The sequence below is a fragment of the Scyliorhinus canicula genome, chromosome 5 (assembly GCF_902713615.1).
Source record: "Scyliorhinus canicula chromosome 5, sScyCan1.1, whole genome shotgun sequence".
Lineage (NCBI taxonomy): Eukaryota > Metazoa > Chordata > Chondrichthyes > Carcharhiniformes > Scyliorhinidae > Scyliorhinus > Scyliorhinus canicula.
The window spans coordinates 182,025,673-182,043,252 of record NC_052150.1 but is presented as its reverse complement, the minus strand read 5'-3'; the positions used below and the strand labels follow the sequence as shown (position 1 = coordinate 182,043,252).

At 45.6% G+C, this 17,580-nt stretch overlaps 1 protein-coding gene across 1 annotated transcript in view; it reads left to right on the top strand.

Moving 5' to 3' along the window:
• Positions 1 to 14,143, top strand: part of LOC119965699 (highly reducing polyketide synthase 40-like) — a 44,757-nt gene extending 30,614 nt beyond the window's left edge. The window contains exons 6-7 of the mRNA XM_038796460.1: positions 8,267 to 8,448; positions 8,567 to 14,143. Of these exons, the coding sequence (XP_038652388.1) occupies positions 8,267 to 8,448; positions 8,567 to 14,143 (5,759 nt within the window). The remainder of the gene's footprint in view (positions 1 to 8,266; positions 8,449 to 8,566) is intronic.
• Positions 14,144 to 17,580: the final 3,437 nt, after the last annotated feature.

Genomic DNA, 17,580 nt, shown 5'->3' with positions numbered 1-17,580 from the left:
GTGGACTTCCTGGGGAAGGGAAACACACGTTCGTGCGGGGTCTCGTTAGTCGCAGTGCAGAGGAGCGAAGAGATGGACTGGAGCGTGTCGGGGAGGACCTCCTGCCAGCGGGAGACCGGGAGATTTTTAGACCTCAGGGCTAGCTGGACGGCCTTCCAGACTGTCCGGTTGTCTCTCTCCACCTGCCTGTTTCCCCAGGGGTTGTAGCTGGTCGTCCTGCTCGAGGCAATGCCCTTGCTGAGCAGGGACTGAAGCAGCTCATCACTCATAAAGGAGGATCCCCGATCACTGTGTGTATATAGGTGGAGAAACCGAACAGAGCGAAGATGCTGTGGAGGGCTTTAATGACCGTGGCAGAAGTCATATCAGGGCATAGGATGGGGAAGGGGAACCGGGAGTACATTCAGGAAATACGTGTTGTGGTCGTGGAGGGGAGGGGCCCTTGAAGTCCACGCTGAGGCATTCAAAGGGGCAGGAGGCCTTCACCAGGTGCGCTCTATCTGGCCGGTAGAATTGCGGCTTGCACTCTGCGCAGATCTGGCAGTTTCTGGTGACGGTCCTGACCTCCTCAATGGAGTAGGGCAGTTTGCGGGCCTTGATGAAATGGAAGAACCGGGTGACCCCCGGGTGGCAGAGGTCGTAGTGGAGAGTCCGGAGTCGGTCCACTTGTGCGCTGGCACGTGTACCGTGGGATAGGGCATCAGGGGGCTCGTTGAGCTTCCCCAGGCGATACAAAATCTCGTAATTATAGGTGGAGAGCTCGATCCTCCACCTCAAGATCTTGTCATTTTTGATCTTGCCCCGCTATGTATTATTAAACATAAAGGCAACCGACTGTTGGTCAGTGAGGAGAGTGAATCTCCTGCCGGCCAGTTAAAGCCTCCAATGGTGCACAGCTTCCACAATGGCTTGGGCCTCCTTTTCGACAGAGGGCGGCCGAATTTCGGAGGCATGGAGGGTGCGGGAAAAGAAGGCCATGGGCCTGCCCGCCTGGTTGAGGGTGGCGGCCAGAGCTACGTCCGACGCATCGCTCTCCACCTGAAAGAGGAGGGAATCGTCGACCGCGTGCATCATGGCCTTGGCAATGACTGCCGTGATGCAGTTGAAGGCCTAGCGGGCCTCAGCCGCCAGGGGGAAAACTGTGGACTGAATGAGTGGGCTGGCCTTGTCTGCATAATTAGGGACCCACTGGGCGTAATAGGCGAAAAACTCCAGGCATCATTTCAGGGCCTTGGGGCAGTGGGGGAGACGGAGTTCCAAGGGCGCATGCAGTTGGGATCGGGCCCCAGGACTTAATTTTCCATGACATAGCCAAGCATGGCGCAGCGGTTGGAGCGGAACACGCATTTCTCCTTATTGTCTGTGAGATTAAGGAGTTTGGCAGTCTGGAGGAATTTTTGGGCGTTTGCGTCGTGGTCCTGCTGATCGTGGCCGCAGATGGTGACATTATCTAGGTACGGGAATGTGGCCCGCAGCCCGCACTGATCAATCATTCGGTCTATCTCTCGCTGGAAGACCGAGACCCCATTAGTGAAGGCGAAGGGAACCCTAAGGAAGTGACAGAGGCGGCCATCTGCTTCGAATGCAGTGTATTGGCGGTCCTCCGGGCAGATAGGTAGCTGGTGGTAGGCGGACTTCAAGTCCACTGTGGAAAGGACTCGATACTGCACAATCTGATTGACTATGTCAGATATGCGTGGGAGGGGGTACTTCTTGAGCTGCGTGTACCGATTGATGGTCTGACTATAGTCAATGACCATCCTGTGCTTCTCCCCAGTCTTCACTACCACCACTTGAACTCTCCCGGGGCTGTTGCTGGCCTCAATGACCCCTTCCCGCAGAAGCCGTTGGACCTCTGACCTGATGAAGGTCCTGTCCTGGGCACTGTACCGTCTGCTCCTAGTGGCGACGGGTTTGCAATCCGGAGTGCGGTTCGCAAACAGGAAAGGTGGATCGCCCTTAAGGGTCGTGAGGACGCAGACAGTGAGTTGGGGTAGGGGTCCGCCGAATTTTAAAGTTAGGCTTCGGTGATGGCACTGAAAATCCAGGCTGAGTAACAGGGCAGCGCAGAGGTGGGGGAGGACATAGAGCTGGAAGTTGCTGAATTCTACGCCTTGGACGGTGAGGGACGCGATGCAATACCCCTGGATGTCCACGGAATGGGATCCGGAGGCCAGGGAGATTTACTAGGTGATGGGGTGTACCAGGCGGGAGCAGCGCCTTACCATAGTGGGGTGGATGAAGCTCTCGGTGACCCCGGAGGCAAAGAAGCAGGTCATCTCGTGCCCATCTATCTTTACTGTCGTTGTAGCGGTCGCGAGGTTGCGGGGCTGAGACTGATCCAGGGTGATCGAGGCGAGCTGCGGCAGATGCTGGGAGGTCACGGGCTGGTCAGCGGTGGCGGAGGTAGTGGCAGGTGATGAACAGCCAGGCGAGCAGATGCCCTGAGGCGCCGTCCAAAATGGCGGCGAAGATGGCAGTGCCCACGGGGCACACATGGCAGGCGACATCAAAGATGGAGGCGCCCATGGGCTGCACGTGGCTTGCGGTGAGGAAGATGGCGGCGCCCACGGTCCACACATTGCCTGCGGAGGGGAAGGTGGCGGCGTCCCTGGGTCGCATGTGGGGGGTGTAGGAACGCCGGGCCTGGAAACAGGGGTGACCGACCGGGCCTGGCAAACGGCAGGGAAGTGCCTTTTCTTCCCATACCCATTGCAGGTCGCACTCCGCGCTGGGCAGCGCTGCCTGGGGTTTTTGTTTTGCCCGCAAAAATAACACTTGGGCCCCCCAGAGTTGGCTGGATGCCACACGGCGCAGGTTTGCGGTGAGCTGGAGTCGACAGCTGGTGGGGCCCACGATGACCACGAGGGAGCCGTGCGGTCGGGGGCGTAGGACTGAACATTATGGGAGGCCACTTCTAGCGAATTAGCGAGCTGCCTAGTTCCCACAAAATCGAGCATACCCCCTTCGAATAGCCACTGGTGGACATACGCAGACTTCATGTCCGTGGCGTAAGCGTCTCTAATTAAAAATTTGGTGTGCTGGACTGCCGAAAGTGCCTGGCAGTCACAATTCCTACCTAGGACCAGAAATCATCCAGTGACTCCCCGGTGAGTTGCTGTCTCATGGCCAGGAGGTGCTTGGCGTATACGTGATGCACTGGTTGAACATAATGTCCCTTCAGGAGCACCAACGCTTCGGAGTAGGTCGGCGCATCCCTGATGAGGGAAAAAATGTCAGGGCTCACCCGTGAATAGAGGATTGGAGCTTCTGTGAGTCCGAGGGTTCTTCAGCGGCTGGTCTGAGGTAGCTTCCGAAGCAGGCTGGGCAGTGGACAAAGGTGGACGTCGCATTGGCTGCTTGAGGGCTCGCTCAACAAACTGATGCACCGTCAATTACAACAAAGACGAGAATAGTGGAACAATCGAGGCTTTATTGAGCAAAGATGTTGTGCCTCCTGTAGCTAGAACCAGAATGGCTGCAGCGCCGACGAGCGCACACATTAAAACGCCGTCTACTGGGCGGAGCCAGCAGGCAGGGATTTACCCTTGTACCTCTAATATACGAGCAGTGCCGTAGTACATATAATATGCCACTAGTGGTGACTCCCACACAAACAAAAATGTATTGGTTAGATTTTAGTTTTTTCAAAGGTGACAAAGGTAATTGCTTTTGACCTGATTTGGTTACATTTATTTGCCATGCAAATTGATTGTACCAGATTTCTGATTTATATCCCTTTGGAAGGCAAGGCATACCCAACAGTTTGTCTTGAATGTATAATTTGATCCTGTCTGCTGCAGAGTAATTTGATGTTCTCTCTAATGTGTAATTTGATCCAGCCTTTACCAGACAAACAAGCAAGTCTCGGAGCTGTTGTGGTTCTGCTGTATGGCTCAGGTCATGTGAAAACAATGAGATGGTAGAATGTACAAAATGGGGTATTGTGTAGATTTGTGAAGATTTCTATGATCTAGTGACTTGCAATTGTGATTATAGTCACTCTTGGTTGCTGAACTAAAATACTTTATGCTATAATTAGGGGATTAGTTAATTGTTTGGAGCTTTGTTCTTTTCTCCCAAAGTGATGAAACATTCTGTAATTCAGAGTAAATTGTCCAAGTTCAGGATAACAGTTTTAGGCTGTTAAAAACTGCAAACAATCAATGGCCTCAAGAGCTCAGTAGTGCTAATGTAGCAGGAAGCAAGACTGGATTTGCGAGTCAATAAATCAATGGGTTCTCTTGTGTTTTATATATCAGAGATAGACAGAGATAACAAACTCAAACTTATACATGTGCAAAAGGAATTTTCTTCAATGCTTTAAAATGTCGGCTCTCGTGTTTACAGCTGCATAAACTGTGAAACACTTTTGTTTCTTTTCTTAGTAACTACACCCAGGCTTAACTAATGTAGTGCTGAGAAGAATCAACAAATACACATAATCAAACACCGAACAACTGGATGTGTATGTGTTATATACATCTGGGGTATGAGTCTGTGCATGTGTTACAATGGTCCTCCCTGTTTATTCCCTTAGAACATAGAACATAGAACAGTACAGCACAGAACAGGCCCTTCGGCCCTCAATGTTGTGCCGAGCCATGATCACCCTACTCAAACCTACGTATCCACCCTATACCCGTAACCCAACCCCCCCCCCCTTAACCTTACTTTTTAGGACATTACGGGCAATTTAGCGTGGCCAATCCACCTAACCCGCACATCTTTGGACTGTGGGAGGAAACCGGAGCACCCGGAGGAAACCCACGCACACACGGGGAGGACGTGCAGACTCCGCACAGACAGTGACCCAGCGGGGAATCGAACCTGGGACCCTGGAGCTGTGAAGCATTTATGCTAACCACCATGCTACCGTGCTGCCCCTTATCGACCTTTTATTTTTGACGTTACATTTTTGATCCATGGTTGATTAATGGACATGTGTCTTTAAAGCAAGCAGCCTGTCTATTTAATCCAAGCAAAATAATCCAGAAGCAGAAGAGATCACTGCTAGTTGTTGCTGGTTTAAATGGGAGTTGCCGACTGACCAGCACCTCTGAGAAAGATGGGCTGGGACACAGTTCGGGTGATTTGGCTGGTGGCCAATGAATTGGCACAAAGTGCTGTGTTCTGCTCGGTAACAGATGGTGATTGGATCTTATTCCACTGAAATGGTTCTTAGAGACCTGAAGGTTTCAGTTTCAATTCCAGCAGCACGGATACAAAAGGTCAAGCTAATCCTCTCCAGAAAAATCCAGCTAACTCTCTCCAGAAAGCCTGCTCTGAGGGCTGTCACTCTCTCCAGTAATCGGTAGGTGCTGCATTCCTGAATCTACAGAGACCTGAAGACAAACCACAAACTGAAAGCAAAGGTTTATGAAACAAAGACTCTGTCTCTTCAGGAATGTTGTGAGTACTTTATTTCTAAGCTTCAGAGAAGACCACTACAGGCTGGAAAACAAAGACTTTAATTTGCAAGCTCACTGTGAAGAAAGTGTGATAAAAACAATCATCTGAAACAAACTCTTTTCCTTTCATCTACCATTTTTACCCCTTTTCACCCCTCTATGTTGGTCCATTGTGTGTGTGTGTATGGGGTAGGGGGCAAGTTAAAGTGGGAGTTAGGTATTAGTTAAATATTAACCAACTGTATCTGCTGCATATTTCATTATAGTTCTTGTTATAGTTAAATAAGAATTGTGTTTACATGAGGGGAGCATGGTAGCACAGTGGTTAGCACAGTTGCTTCACAACTCCAGGGCCCCAGGTTCAGTTCCCGGCTTGGGTCACTGTCTGTGCGGAGTCTGCATGTTTTCTCATCGTGTCTGCATGGGTTTCGTCCGGGTGCTCCGGCTTCCTCCCACAGTCCAAAGATGTGCAGGTTAGGTTAATTGGCCATGCTAAGTTGCCCTTAGTGTCCAAAAAAGGGTAGGTGGGGTTACTGGTTTACGGGGATAGGGTGGAGGTGTGGGCCTAGGTAGGGTGCTCTTTCCAAGGGCTGGTGCATACTCGATGGGCCGAATGGTCTCCTTCTGCACTGTAAATTCTATGATCTATTTGCAAACTTGCTGAGTGTAATTATCGGACAGCCAAGAGCCAAAGCCTTGGGGTATTTTTTTAAGAGTTATTGGTTAATTCACTTGTGTTGTGACTCTGAGTCAAGTGGGGCTGGAATTGACCGTGCACTAGCCCAGTCATAACATAATTTCATAACATAATTTGGGAGCTCGGTCTGGGATCTTTGGAATGGTAGACAGCGAAGACACCTGACAGTATGAATTAAAACAAAAAAAGGCCCCAATTTTGTAGCGATATAACAGGATGGCTCTGGAAGTTGCTGAGAGTTTTCTTCAGTTGGACGATTTGTTTCTGGTTTAATTGAAAGAACTTTGAAAGAGCTTTTTATGAGAATTATTGGTTAATTCACTTGTGTTGTGACTCTGAGATGAGTGGGGCTGGACTTTACCGTGCACTCGCCCAGGGTCTCGTAACACTGTGGACAATAAGATTATTTTTACTGGTCCGTTCTACTCCTTTCATGGGAGAGACCCAATGCATTAGACAGAGTTAATAACACAAACACCGGCATGCAGGGCATGACTCCTCCCAGCCTGAACTACTCCAGTACAGTCATGGCAGTACCATCTACCTGTTAATGTGGACAATCAACTTTTTGTTTTCTCTTAAAATATTATATTGCGCTTTGAAATGTTAGATTAAGAATTACATTAATCATCTGATGTACGTTAGCTCTGCACACCACGTTAAAAAAAATGTTAAATCACACTCTGGAGTTCCACAGATACTGGGTAAAATTCTCTGTTTGGGAGAATATGTTCTCCCGCTGGAGTTGAGTTGCACGTGATGAAGAGCAAATCACGATGCAATTCACTATTCCTTGGCCTGCAAATTTATGCATTGCAAAGAAGACAAGGGATCCTGCTATTGGGGTGCCATTTTGTGCGGGCCACTTGATAGCTAGGGCCTGCAGCCAGCCAACTCCCCCCACATGGCAAAGAAGGCCCTCACCTGCATCCCTGCATTGCGAATCAGCCCCACACCCCTGGATTTTCTGCCTTCCATCCCCTTCCCCCAAGTACAGAGGTGACCCGACTCCCCCACCTCTCTGAATAGGGAGATATCCAGGAACCCCCTAAATCGGGAGACACCCCCCCCCCTCCCCCACAAGAGCCCGTAACTAAGGGGACTTTTAGAGACACACTAACTAAAGGGACCCCACCCCCCACACAGACCCCCCCAGGAAAAAGATCCCTGTCTGGAAGATAGACAGCAGTCCAGACAGAGGCAGTTAAAAAATTTACTGTTGTAACACTCACTTGGAAGCACCACGTGACTATTCCTGGAAGAAAGCAGTGACCTGTTTAAGTCCCTCAGATCCTTTGGCTCCAAGCCATTCATTAATTTCTCCTAGTGGGCTGTGATTGAAAGCTTTCTCAAAACAGCCGTGAGCCTTGCTTCATTCCTCTTCCTTCATGGATAGAATCACAGAGCCTTTACAGCACAAAAGGAGGCCCTTCAGCCCATTGAGTCTGCACTGGCTCTCTAAAGAGCATTTTACTTAATCTCACTCCCTGCTTTATCCCTGGAACATTCTACCTTATTTCTTCTCCGATAACAATCCAATTCCCTTTAGAATACCTCGATCGAACCTGCCTCTGCTCCCATTTCAGGAAGTTCATTCCAGACTACTACTCCCTCTGTGTGAAAAACATTTTCTCACATCACTCCTACCCAGTTTGTCCATTAATGAATCTGTGTCGTTTAGTTCTTGATGTACACTTCAATGCTAAGCCTGTCTTATCCCTCAGGATCCCGGATACCTGTATCAAGTCTCTTCTCAGCCTTCTTTTCTACAAGGAAAACCGACCCAACACGAGTAACTCTGAGGTGCTGTATCCACAATGTTTACAATCATCAACCCTCAGCACTTCATATCACTCAGGGCTGAGCATCCATTAGCATCCTCCTGCTGGCGCGGGCGTGAACCCCGACCCCACTGCTAGCGGGGTAATCAGAGCAAAGCGTTCGGTTCAGCACCTGCCGTGAACATCAATTCCAGCTGGATGCTCAATTCACCACCCAATCAAGATCCACGTTGCATGCGTTGCGGTGCAGAAATTCCAGCCCACTTGTTAGCTCCATATATGTTACTTTGTCAATATTTGTATTACAAACCAACTACACTTATCAAGCTCAACTTTGCCCACAAAGACTTTGTTCAAACTCCATTTTCATCTTTCAGGTGATTGTGAGATGGCTGTTTGTGGGGGTGTGAGCTGTATCATTGAACCAAGAGTCAATGTAGCACTTAGCAAAGCAAAGATGATATCACCAGATGGAATGAGCAAGCCATTTTCCAGCAAAGGTAATGGGTACGGAAGGGGAGAAGGTTGTGGAATTCTTCTGTTGAAGAAGCTTTCAAAGGTAATGCATAATTATCACACATGTTTCTCTACATTTTTATCCAAAATATGCACTTAAATATTGATACTTATTCCAATATCTATCATTAAATTGCCATATCCATTAATCTTGTTAACAGGCTCAGAAGGACCAGGATCATATTTGGGGAGTAATAGTCCGTAGTGCAGTCAATCAGGATGGTAGGACAGTCACACCCATCACCAGACCCTCAAAAACACAACAAGAAGAGCTATTGAGAAGTATTTACCCCAGAAATGTTGACCCATCAGAGATTCACTACATGGAGGCTCATGGAACTGGAACACCAGCTGGTGATCCTACAGAAGCAGCCAGCATATCAAATATCCTTGGGCAATCCAGGCATCCAGACCTACCTCCACTGATCATGGGTTCTGTCAAAGGAAACATTGGTCACACAGAGTCCGCTGCAGGAGCAGCAGGTTTAATTAAAGTGCTCCTAATGATGTATCATGGGAAAATTGTGCCATCACTCCACTACTCTGAGGGGAATTCAAGCATCAATGCAAAAGCTTTGAATCTACATATTCCTACCAGTGTGAAACAATGGAATGAAAGTTGGATGAAAGAGAAGATGGCAGGGGTTAATTCATTTGGTTTTGGGGGAACAAATGCTCATGTAGTAGTAAGGGAGTACCGGCAGGATTCTGTACAAAACTGTGCACAAAAACCGTTCGCGATATTTGTGCTTTCAGCCGCCTCCCAGAATTCAGTTCAGATGATGCTAAAAGATACAAGTCACCAAATAAAGGAAAGTGATGACATTGTGCTCCAGAACCTGGCATATACATCGGCCTGCAGAAGGAGCCACAAAAATAACAGATACAGAAAAGCATTTGTGGCATCTTCTCTCAGTCACCTGCAGCAGCAGCTTAAATCAGCCACAAATACTGAAGTAGCTCAGGGAAAGACAGGGGTAAAGCTAGTATTTGTATTTTGTGGCAATGGTGTTTTATATCGAGGTATGTGCAAACAACTTCTCCAAACAGAAGCAAAGTTCAGGTCACAAATTGAAGAGATAGAACGAATACTCAAACCATACACAAATATCAAATTGCTAGATTTAATTCAAGACGACTGTGCCGACTTCACAAAACCAGACATCGCACAGCCAGTGCTGTTTGCCATTCAGATGGCAATTGTGTCTCTTTTGAAGTTTTGGGGAGTGCAGCCAGATGTTACCATTGGTCATTCTGTTGGGGAAGTTGCTGCAGCTCATTGTGCTGGGATACTTTCATTACAAGATGCTGTAAAGGTGCTTTACCACCGAAGTGTATTACAGTCAACAGTAACAGAAGGGAAAATGTTAGTGATTAGCAATTTATCCCTGTCAACAGTGTCAGACAAACTTGATTCATATTCAGGTAGATTGTGCATTGCTGCATTCAATAGTCCTTCATCATGTACAGTGTCAGGTGACTCCAAAGCAGTGGACGAACTGCACGCAGAATTGTCCAGTTCATTTGGTGACAGAAATGTATTCCTTCATATTTTAGATGTTCCGGCAGCATATCACAGTCACTTAATGGAACCAATTTTAAAACAGGTGGAAGAGAACATAGGCAACTTAGAAAAACATGAAACAGAGACCAAAGTAATTTCCACTGTTACTGGACAACTAGTTTCAAGGGGTGACTGTGTCACAGGGAAATATTGGGCCAGAAATATTCGCAAACCTGTTGCCTTTGAACAAGCTATAAGAACTGCAGTTGCAGAGGTGAAAAATGCTGTGTTTGTAGAAATAGGTCCAAGAAGGGCTTTACAAAGGTACATCAGAGAAATTGTAGGGCATGATGCTCTGGTTCTTCCCGCAGTACAGCCAGAGAGGGATTATGAAACACTGATTTCAGTTTTATCGAAACTATTTGAACTAGGGTACAATCCTAACTGGAAAAATATGTATGTAGAATGTGAGTCTGCTCCAACATTGTATCCTTGCTACAAATTTGATCGTACTAAGCTTCAGGTCAATTTTGAAGACTTTAGGCAAAGTAATGAAAATGTAGCATCTCCCACGCACCCCTTCCTCTGCAGTTCAAACAGAGATGGCAAGGAATTCAACTACAACCTAACACCAATAACAGTGCCATATATATTGGAGCACAAAAACAACAATGTCCCTATATTACCTGGCTCTATTCATGTGGAGCTTGGCTTAGCATCGGTCCTGGCAAGTATTAAGCCAAAGATACCACTCAGTTTGTGTCAAATCAGAACTACTTTTTTGAATCCTTGTATTGTGCAACCAAACTCAACTGAGCTCAAGGTACAACTTAGCAAGGAAGACAAAGTGTCCAAGTTTGTTGTTTTTGCATCTTCTGCCACTTACGCAAAGGGAGAGGTTCGTCAAGTACCGGAATGCACCGTTGAAGAAAATATTATCGCTCTTCAAAATATTTTGCAAAGGGTCAAGGAAAAGATAAAAGCAGAAGACATCTATGATGAGCTCTCCTCTTTAGGTTTCCAATATGGTTCAGTTTTCAGACACCTTGGGGATGTGTTCTGTGGGGATGAATTAAAGGAAGCTATAACATGTATTAAGCTACCTGACGAGATTGTGCTGCAGATGCACGATTACCACATTCATCCAGTCATTTTAGATTATTATATGCAAATGACAGCTGTCGTAGCAATGAAAATGTCAAATTCTAGAGCAGGATTCCCGACATCCATAGGGAGTTTGACAATATGCCGACCAATGCAACAGGAAATGATGATGTATATGAGGACATGTAAAAGTACTGCAGAATTTTATGAGGTCTCCGGGGGGTTTACAGATACAAAGGGAGCCCTAATTGCAGAACTAAAAAATGTCAGAATTACATTTCTTAGCAAACAGAATTCTGCAGAATTCAATGACTATTTTTATCAGAATACCTGGCAGGAAATAGTTCACCTTCCCAAAGGCATAGATTATCCTACTGCTCCCAAATCATTGGTCTTTGCAGATAACTGTGGAATTGCTGGTAGCCTTCAAAGGTACTTGCACAAGCAGTCCTCATTTATTCCTTACCAAGAAGCTAAGACATTGATGGACACAGAAATTACACAGGTTCTAAGGCAGCACAATATTAATGATTTGAGCAGCTTTGATGAAGTGTTATTCATGTGGGGGATGCAAAACTTAACTGACCAGAACAGCAAAGCAGTGGTGGAACATATTAGCAGCTGCTGTGAGATTTACCGTCAAATCCTTCAACTAGTTCAAGGGAAAAATTTCACAAAGTCTATCAGAACAATCACATTCAGGACATCAGAAAAAACAGCAGATCAGATCACGGCAGGCTTTGCGTTATGGGGTATGACCAGATCATGTGCCGCAGAACTTCAAGAGGTTACTTTTCACCTGATTGACATCAGCTCGACCATTGATGCAGATATGAGAGCATTGGCAAATGCAATTACCTTGCCTCATAATTATCCTGAAGTAATGATTAGGCGAGGAAAGCTGTATACATCCCACATCACACGGATACCCAATAAAATGTCTGATAATGTTCACAGCACGGTTCCTTACTCTGGTTTCGAAAATGTTAGTTTCCAAACATTTGATCCCTACAAAGCTGTAAATTTCCATGCAACACCACAGCAAGGGAAAGTGAATGAGCCATCAAAACAAACTGTACACATTAAAATTGATAAAATTTGCATCCATTCATCAGATTACTTTCCAATCAGTGTATCAGAAATGCACTTTGGACGGACAATGTACTGGAACAAATCAATGACAGAGGGGCACAAACTACTTGCTCTAGATTTCAGTGGCACAGTCACAGCTGTCAGCAGTGATGTAAAGACCTGTAAAATAGGTGATCACGTTGCTGTATGTTACCCAGTTGCAGCATTTTCTACAGTCACTCTTTCTGCATCTGTCTGTTACAAGAGCAGTAAAATTCCAATGTTGAAGCAGACACCATGTGTTTCATACTTTGTACTTGCATGGGAAATACTGCATAACATTTTGCCTCGCGTTAAATATCAGAAACGTTTGCTAATTGTTTCCTTGGAGCCAGAATCATGTCTGACTAAAGTGCTGTCCTTGGCAGCCAATGGTTTGGGGTGGAGAGTTCAGATTGAATGTCATGACTTTTCACCTGCCTTTACTCATTCTGATGCATTGATCTTCCTGCCCCCTATTAATAAATCTTTAGTTGCAACATCTGTAAACAGTTCTTCTGCTAAACATGTTGTTGTTCTCTTTGACAACAACCAGGCGCTTCATACTTCTCAGAACATTCCAGGCTGTGAAAAGGACAATGTTTATGTTCACATTTTGCAGGTAGCTAACATATTTCAGAAGGGATATCTTACAAAATCTGCACGTGATATTTACAAGTGGATGAGATCAATGCATTTAGAAAGAAAACGGCTTGATTTACCAAAAGTTGATTTTCAACAAGTGATCTCTGATGTGGATGAATGCAGGGCAGAATCATACTTTACCTGCAAAGCTGTTTCAATTGTTGACCTGAAGAGAACACAGGCACCAAATAGTAAGATGTCACAGATACAAGTATATCACAGCCAAAAGCAACTTTTCAGAAGTGATGCTGCATATATAGTGACAGGGGGACTTACAGGGCTTGGCTTTCACACAGTAAATTTCATTGCCAAGCATGGTGGTGGGTATGTCATTGTTCTGTCAAGAAGCACTCCATCTAATGAGAAGCAGGAAGAATTTAGAAATCTCTGGAATCAGTTTGGGACCAGGGTAACTAGCATGACCTGTGACATTTCAGTGCTGTCGGATGTTGAGAAAACCATCAATGCCTTTCATGACATTTTCCCAAAGATTGCAATTAAAGGAGTTTTTCACAGTGCTGTTGTATTACATGATGGCCTTCTTCAAAGTCTAAATCAAACATTGTTTGAAAAAGTTCTGAATCCCAAAATTGCAGGTGTCCTGAATCTTCACTATACAACACAGTCCCTCCAGTTGGACTACTTTGTATGTTACTCCTCAATCGCATCATTTAGCGGGAATTCTGCCCAGTCAAACTATTCTGCAGCAAACTCGTTTCTTGATTTCTTTGTCCACTATAGGAGAAACCAAGGGCTTGTAGGGCAATCTTTAAACTGGGGTGCGTTAAACCTCGGCCTGTTACTCAATAAGGACAGTACCCAAAGGTTTCTGGAATCGAAAGGGATAATGACACTGGAAGTTTCAGAAATTTCTGAATGCCTTGAACACTGCTTGGTGTTGAACAATCCACAACAAGCTGTCTGTAAATTCAATTTCTCAAATTTATATCAGAATGTTGTCTCTCAAAATCAATTTCTCAAAGCACGATTCCTTTCACTTGTACAGGATGAAATCAGTAAAACACAGCTCATCCAACAGCAGGTTTTATCTACTAATTCAGCAATGACACCTGAGCAGTATGTCATTGCATTGTTGTCTGAAGTCAGTAATACTGACCCTGCAGAGTTTACGAAAGAATCCTATCTTTCCAGCTTTGGCCTTGATTCCATGCTCAGTATGACAGTGCAGAATCGTATTTATCAGGAAAAAAACATTAACTTGCCACTCGTAACGTTTCTTGATCCAAAGACAACAATACATATTGTAGTGTCACTGCTGGAAGAGAAAACTGCTATTCAGCCACACTTTGTTAAACCAGCTCTGCCACAGAACACATCTTTGAGTGATTCACTTGAAGAATACACCCAGTTGTAAAATAATTACTATTAGCTGCACTGACAAGGAGAAATACTCTTTCCATGTCTGGAAAATAGTTATGCTTTCCAGCAAATTCCAAACAGACAACACAGCGTCTATATTCTGAATGCTATATCACTCAATTAATGATCTAGACATTAGTTTGTGGTTAAATATAAATATTTTATTTGGCGGCATGGTAGCACAGTGATTAGCACAATTGCTTTACAGCTCCAGGGTCCCATGCCCAGCTTGAGTGACTGTCTGTGTGGAGTCTGCATGTTCTCCCCGTGTTTGCGTGGGTTTCCTCTGGGTTCTCCTGTTTCCTCCCACAGTCCAAAGGTGTGCAGGTTAGGTGGATTGGCCATCTAAATTGCCCTCAGTGTCCAAAAAGTTCAGGTGGGGTTACGGTGATAGGGTGGGGATGTGGGCTTAGGTCAGCTGCTCTTTCCAAGGGCCAGTGCCGACTCAATGGGCCGCATTGCCTCTTGTGCACTGTAAATTCCATGATTCTATGAAAAACAAAGACATTCGCAGAAGTTTGCCATGGTTACAAGTTCATGGAAACCTCAGATCCTGAGAGTCCGTAAGGTCTTGCTGACTTATTGCTCATTGGGAGGTGATTAATTGGTGATATGATAGATCGGCTATATTCTTTGTTAATGAGCTCTTTATTGTTTTCTTTCTGTATTGGAGGAAATGCTCACAACTAATGAGGACTGTACAGTAAATCATTCACCTGCAGTGCCTGTGACTCAGTATGATTGCATGGAATGATAGTATATTTCAAATGTTTTCCATTAGGATGTTCTATCCTGTAAATAATGAAGTGCACAATATGTTTTTCACACTATTCATCACTTGGGAACATTTTGACTAAATGTTTGACCTTGTTTGAACGTTGCTCTGAAATTCTAGCTGAACATGTTATAATTTTTTTAATTAAAGGGATAAGTTGAACTATTTTTTTTATTTATGGTGTATATGGATGTAACTGTTCATGTTCTTATCAAACTGCAGTGCAATAAAACATTTGACTATTGGAAATACAACTGAATTCTAATATGTTTTTATGATTATTCGGTTAAGGCCAGAATTGGATGGGTTGGAGGTCGGTTTGGTTGGGAAACAGATTTCTCACATCGAAAACCCCCAACAACCCAAACCCACCTGTTTTCTCAGTTAAAATTCTGTCCTGGGTCCCTGTGCAAATTGCACTTCCATCAGGACCTGTAGAAGAAGCTTCCAGTCAAAGCAGACAGTTGATTAAATTACAATATGTTAATCATGTAAAAGTGCCACTTCAACCTTTTCTAAATCTTCTCCCAAAGCCAATGTCATGTCAACGACAACAGGAAACAATCTCCACCACCCTAGAATCAAAGGCATTTAACAGCAGATAAATAATAATTATCTTAAATTATAGGGGCTGGCTTAGCACAGGGCTAAATAGCTGGCTTTTAAAGCAGACCAAGGCAGGCCAGCAGCATGGGTTCAATTCCCGTACCAGCCTCCCCGAACAGGCGCCGGAATGTGGCGACTCGGGGCTTTTCACAGTAACTTCATTTGAAGCCTACTTGTGACAATAACCGATTTTCATTTAAAAATTTTTTATTATTGTCACAAGTAGGCTTACATTAACAGCGCAATGAAGTTACTGTGAAAACCCCACAGTCGCCACACTCCACCGCCTGTTCGAAATACTGAGGGAGAATTCAGGATGTCTAATTCACCTAACAGCATGTCTTTTGGGACTTGTGGGAGGAAACCGGAGCACCCGGAAGAAATCCACGCAGACACAGGGAGAATGTGCAGATGATAAATAAACTTGACGCACTAAGACAGTCCTTTCAGAAGCACCTAAATAACAGCATTTTATACTTAATGTGAGAGAACATGAGGGCATGCATGTCAGAATGATATCAGGTAGAAAAATTAAAATTGCCACACTTGGCAGAATGTCATCAAGGCACTAGAATATCCGAGTCAAGGAGGTTGGGAGCCTGGGTAGGAGACAGCTAGTGGAGGTAGGGGGTATTGTAGTCAATGAGGAGCCCCGGGAAGCTAAGTCAACACAGTTTATTTTCCATTCACAGTTAGGAAATACAGCAATAAAGCAACATGCCAAGTCCCAGCCAGGACCATCCCAAGATGCCGGCTCCCTTGGGCCGGCTTTTTTTTATTTCTGGGAATCAACGAGCCCCACTGTTGGGCCTCCGTTCCTCAGCGGGTGAGCTTGCATTCCATGAGCCCCACAGGGAAATTGATTGGGTTCTCCCCGTGCGTTTTGTTGATGTTATAATGAAGGGGGGAGGGGGGCACGGCAGCCAGGGATCTAAGAGTGAAATCAAAGGCCTCACTTGGGGAGGGGGGACCTGAGGTCTCAGGGTTGGAGGTGCGTTTGTGATTCTTTGAAGGGATCTGTGGTCTGGGGTGGGATGGAAAGAGGTCAGATTGAATTGGAGATGTCGGTGTCATAGGACAGGTGGGAAAAAGGCCACATGGTTGAGGTGGATTACCCAATTTCAGAAATTACTCTGACAGGCCCTTTGATGCAGCAAGTAGATGCACAGATACTCTTCCTGGATCTATCAAACTCTTTTATGTAGTCGCTGGGTTTTAGGAAGTTCAGAAAACCTATCTGACCATAGCTGAAGTTAAAAAGCTAAATAACTGAGGCTCCCAGCATCATTATGTTATTTAAAGTTTCAACTCATTGGGACCCGGAGAATCGCCGGGAGGGCCGCTGTCAATGGCCCTTGATCGGTGTGGCGGGAATCCTGCCTTCGCCCGAAAAACGGTGCCGGAGAATCAAGCAGCCAACGTTGCGGCAGCGGGGCAGGATTCGCGCCTCCCCCGGGGATTCACCAACCTGGGCAGGGGGTCAGAGAATACCGCCCGTGGTGTAGGAGGGAGCGTTTAAGATTTCTGGATACCTGGGATCGCTTCTAGTGCAGGTGTGACCTGTAGAATAATGGCAGGTTGCATCTAAACTGGAGGGGCACCAATATCCTGGCTGGGAGGTTTGTCAAAGTCACTCGGGAGATTTTAAACATGTATTGCAGGGAGGTGGGAACCAGAGCATTAGCTTCGAAGGTGTAATAACGGAAGGGGAAATAGAGAACAAAAATAAGAGAACAACATCACCCTGTCTGCTCAAACTCAGTGGTTTGAAGTGTATTTTTTTCAACACCAGAAGTAAAGCAGGTAAGGCTTAGAGCACTTATTAGTACTTGGAATTATGATGCGGCTATCACAGAAATGTGGTTAAAGAAAGGGCAGAATTAGCAGCTGAACGTTGGAGGATATATATGCTCCAGCAGAGATAGATGGGGATGCAAAAGGGGTGGGGGAGTAACATTACTGGTTAAGGAGAATATTATAACTGTTCTACAGGAGGACACCTCTGAGGGCTCTACATGAGGCAATCTGGGTAGAGCTCTGGAACAGGAAGG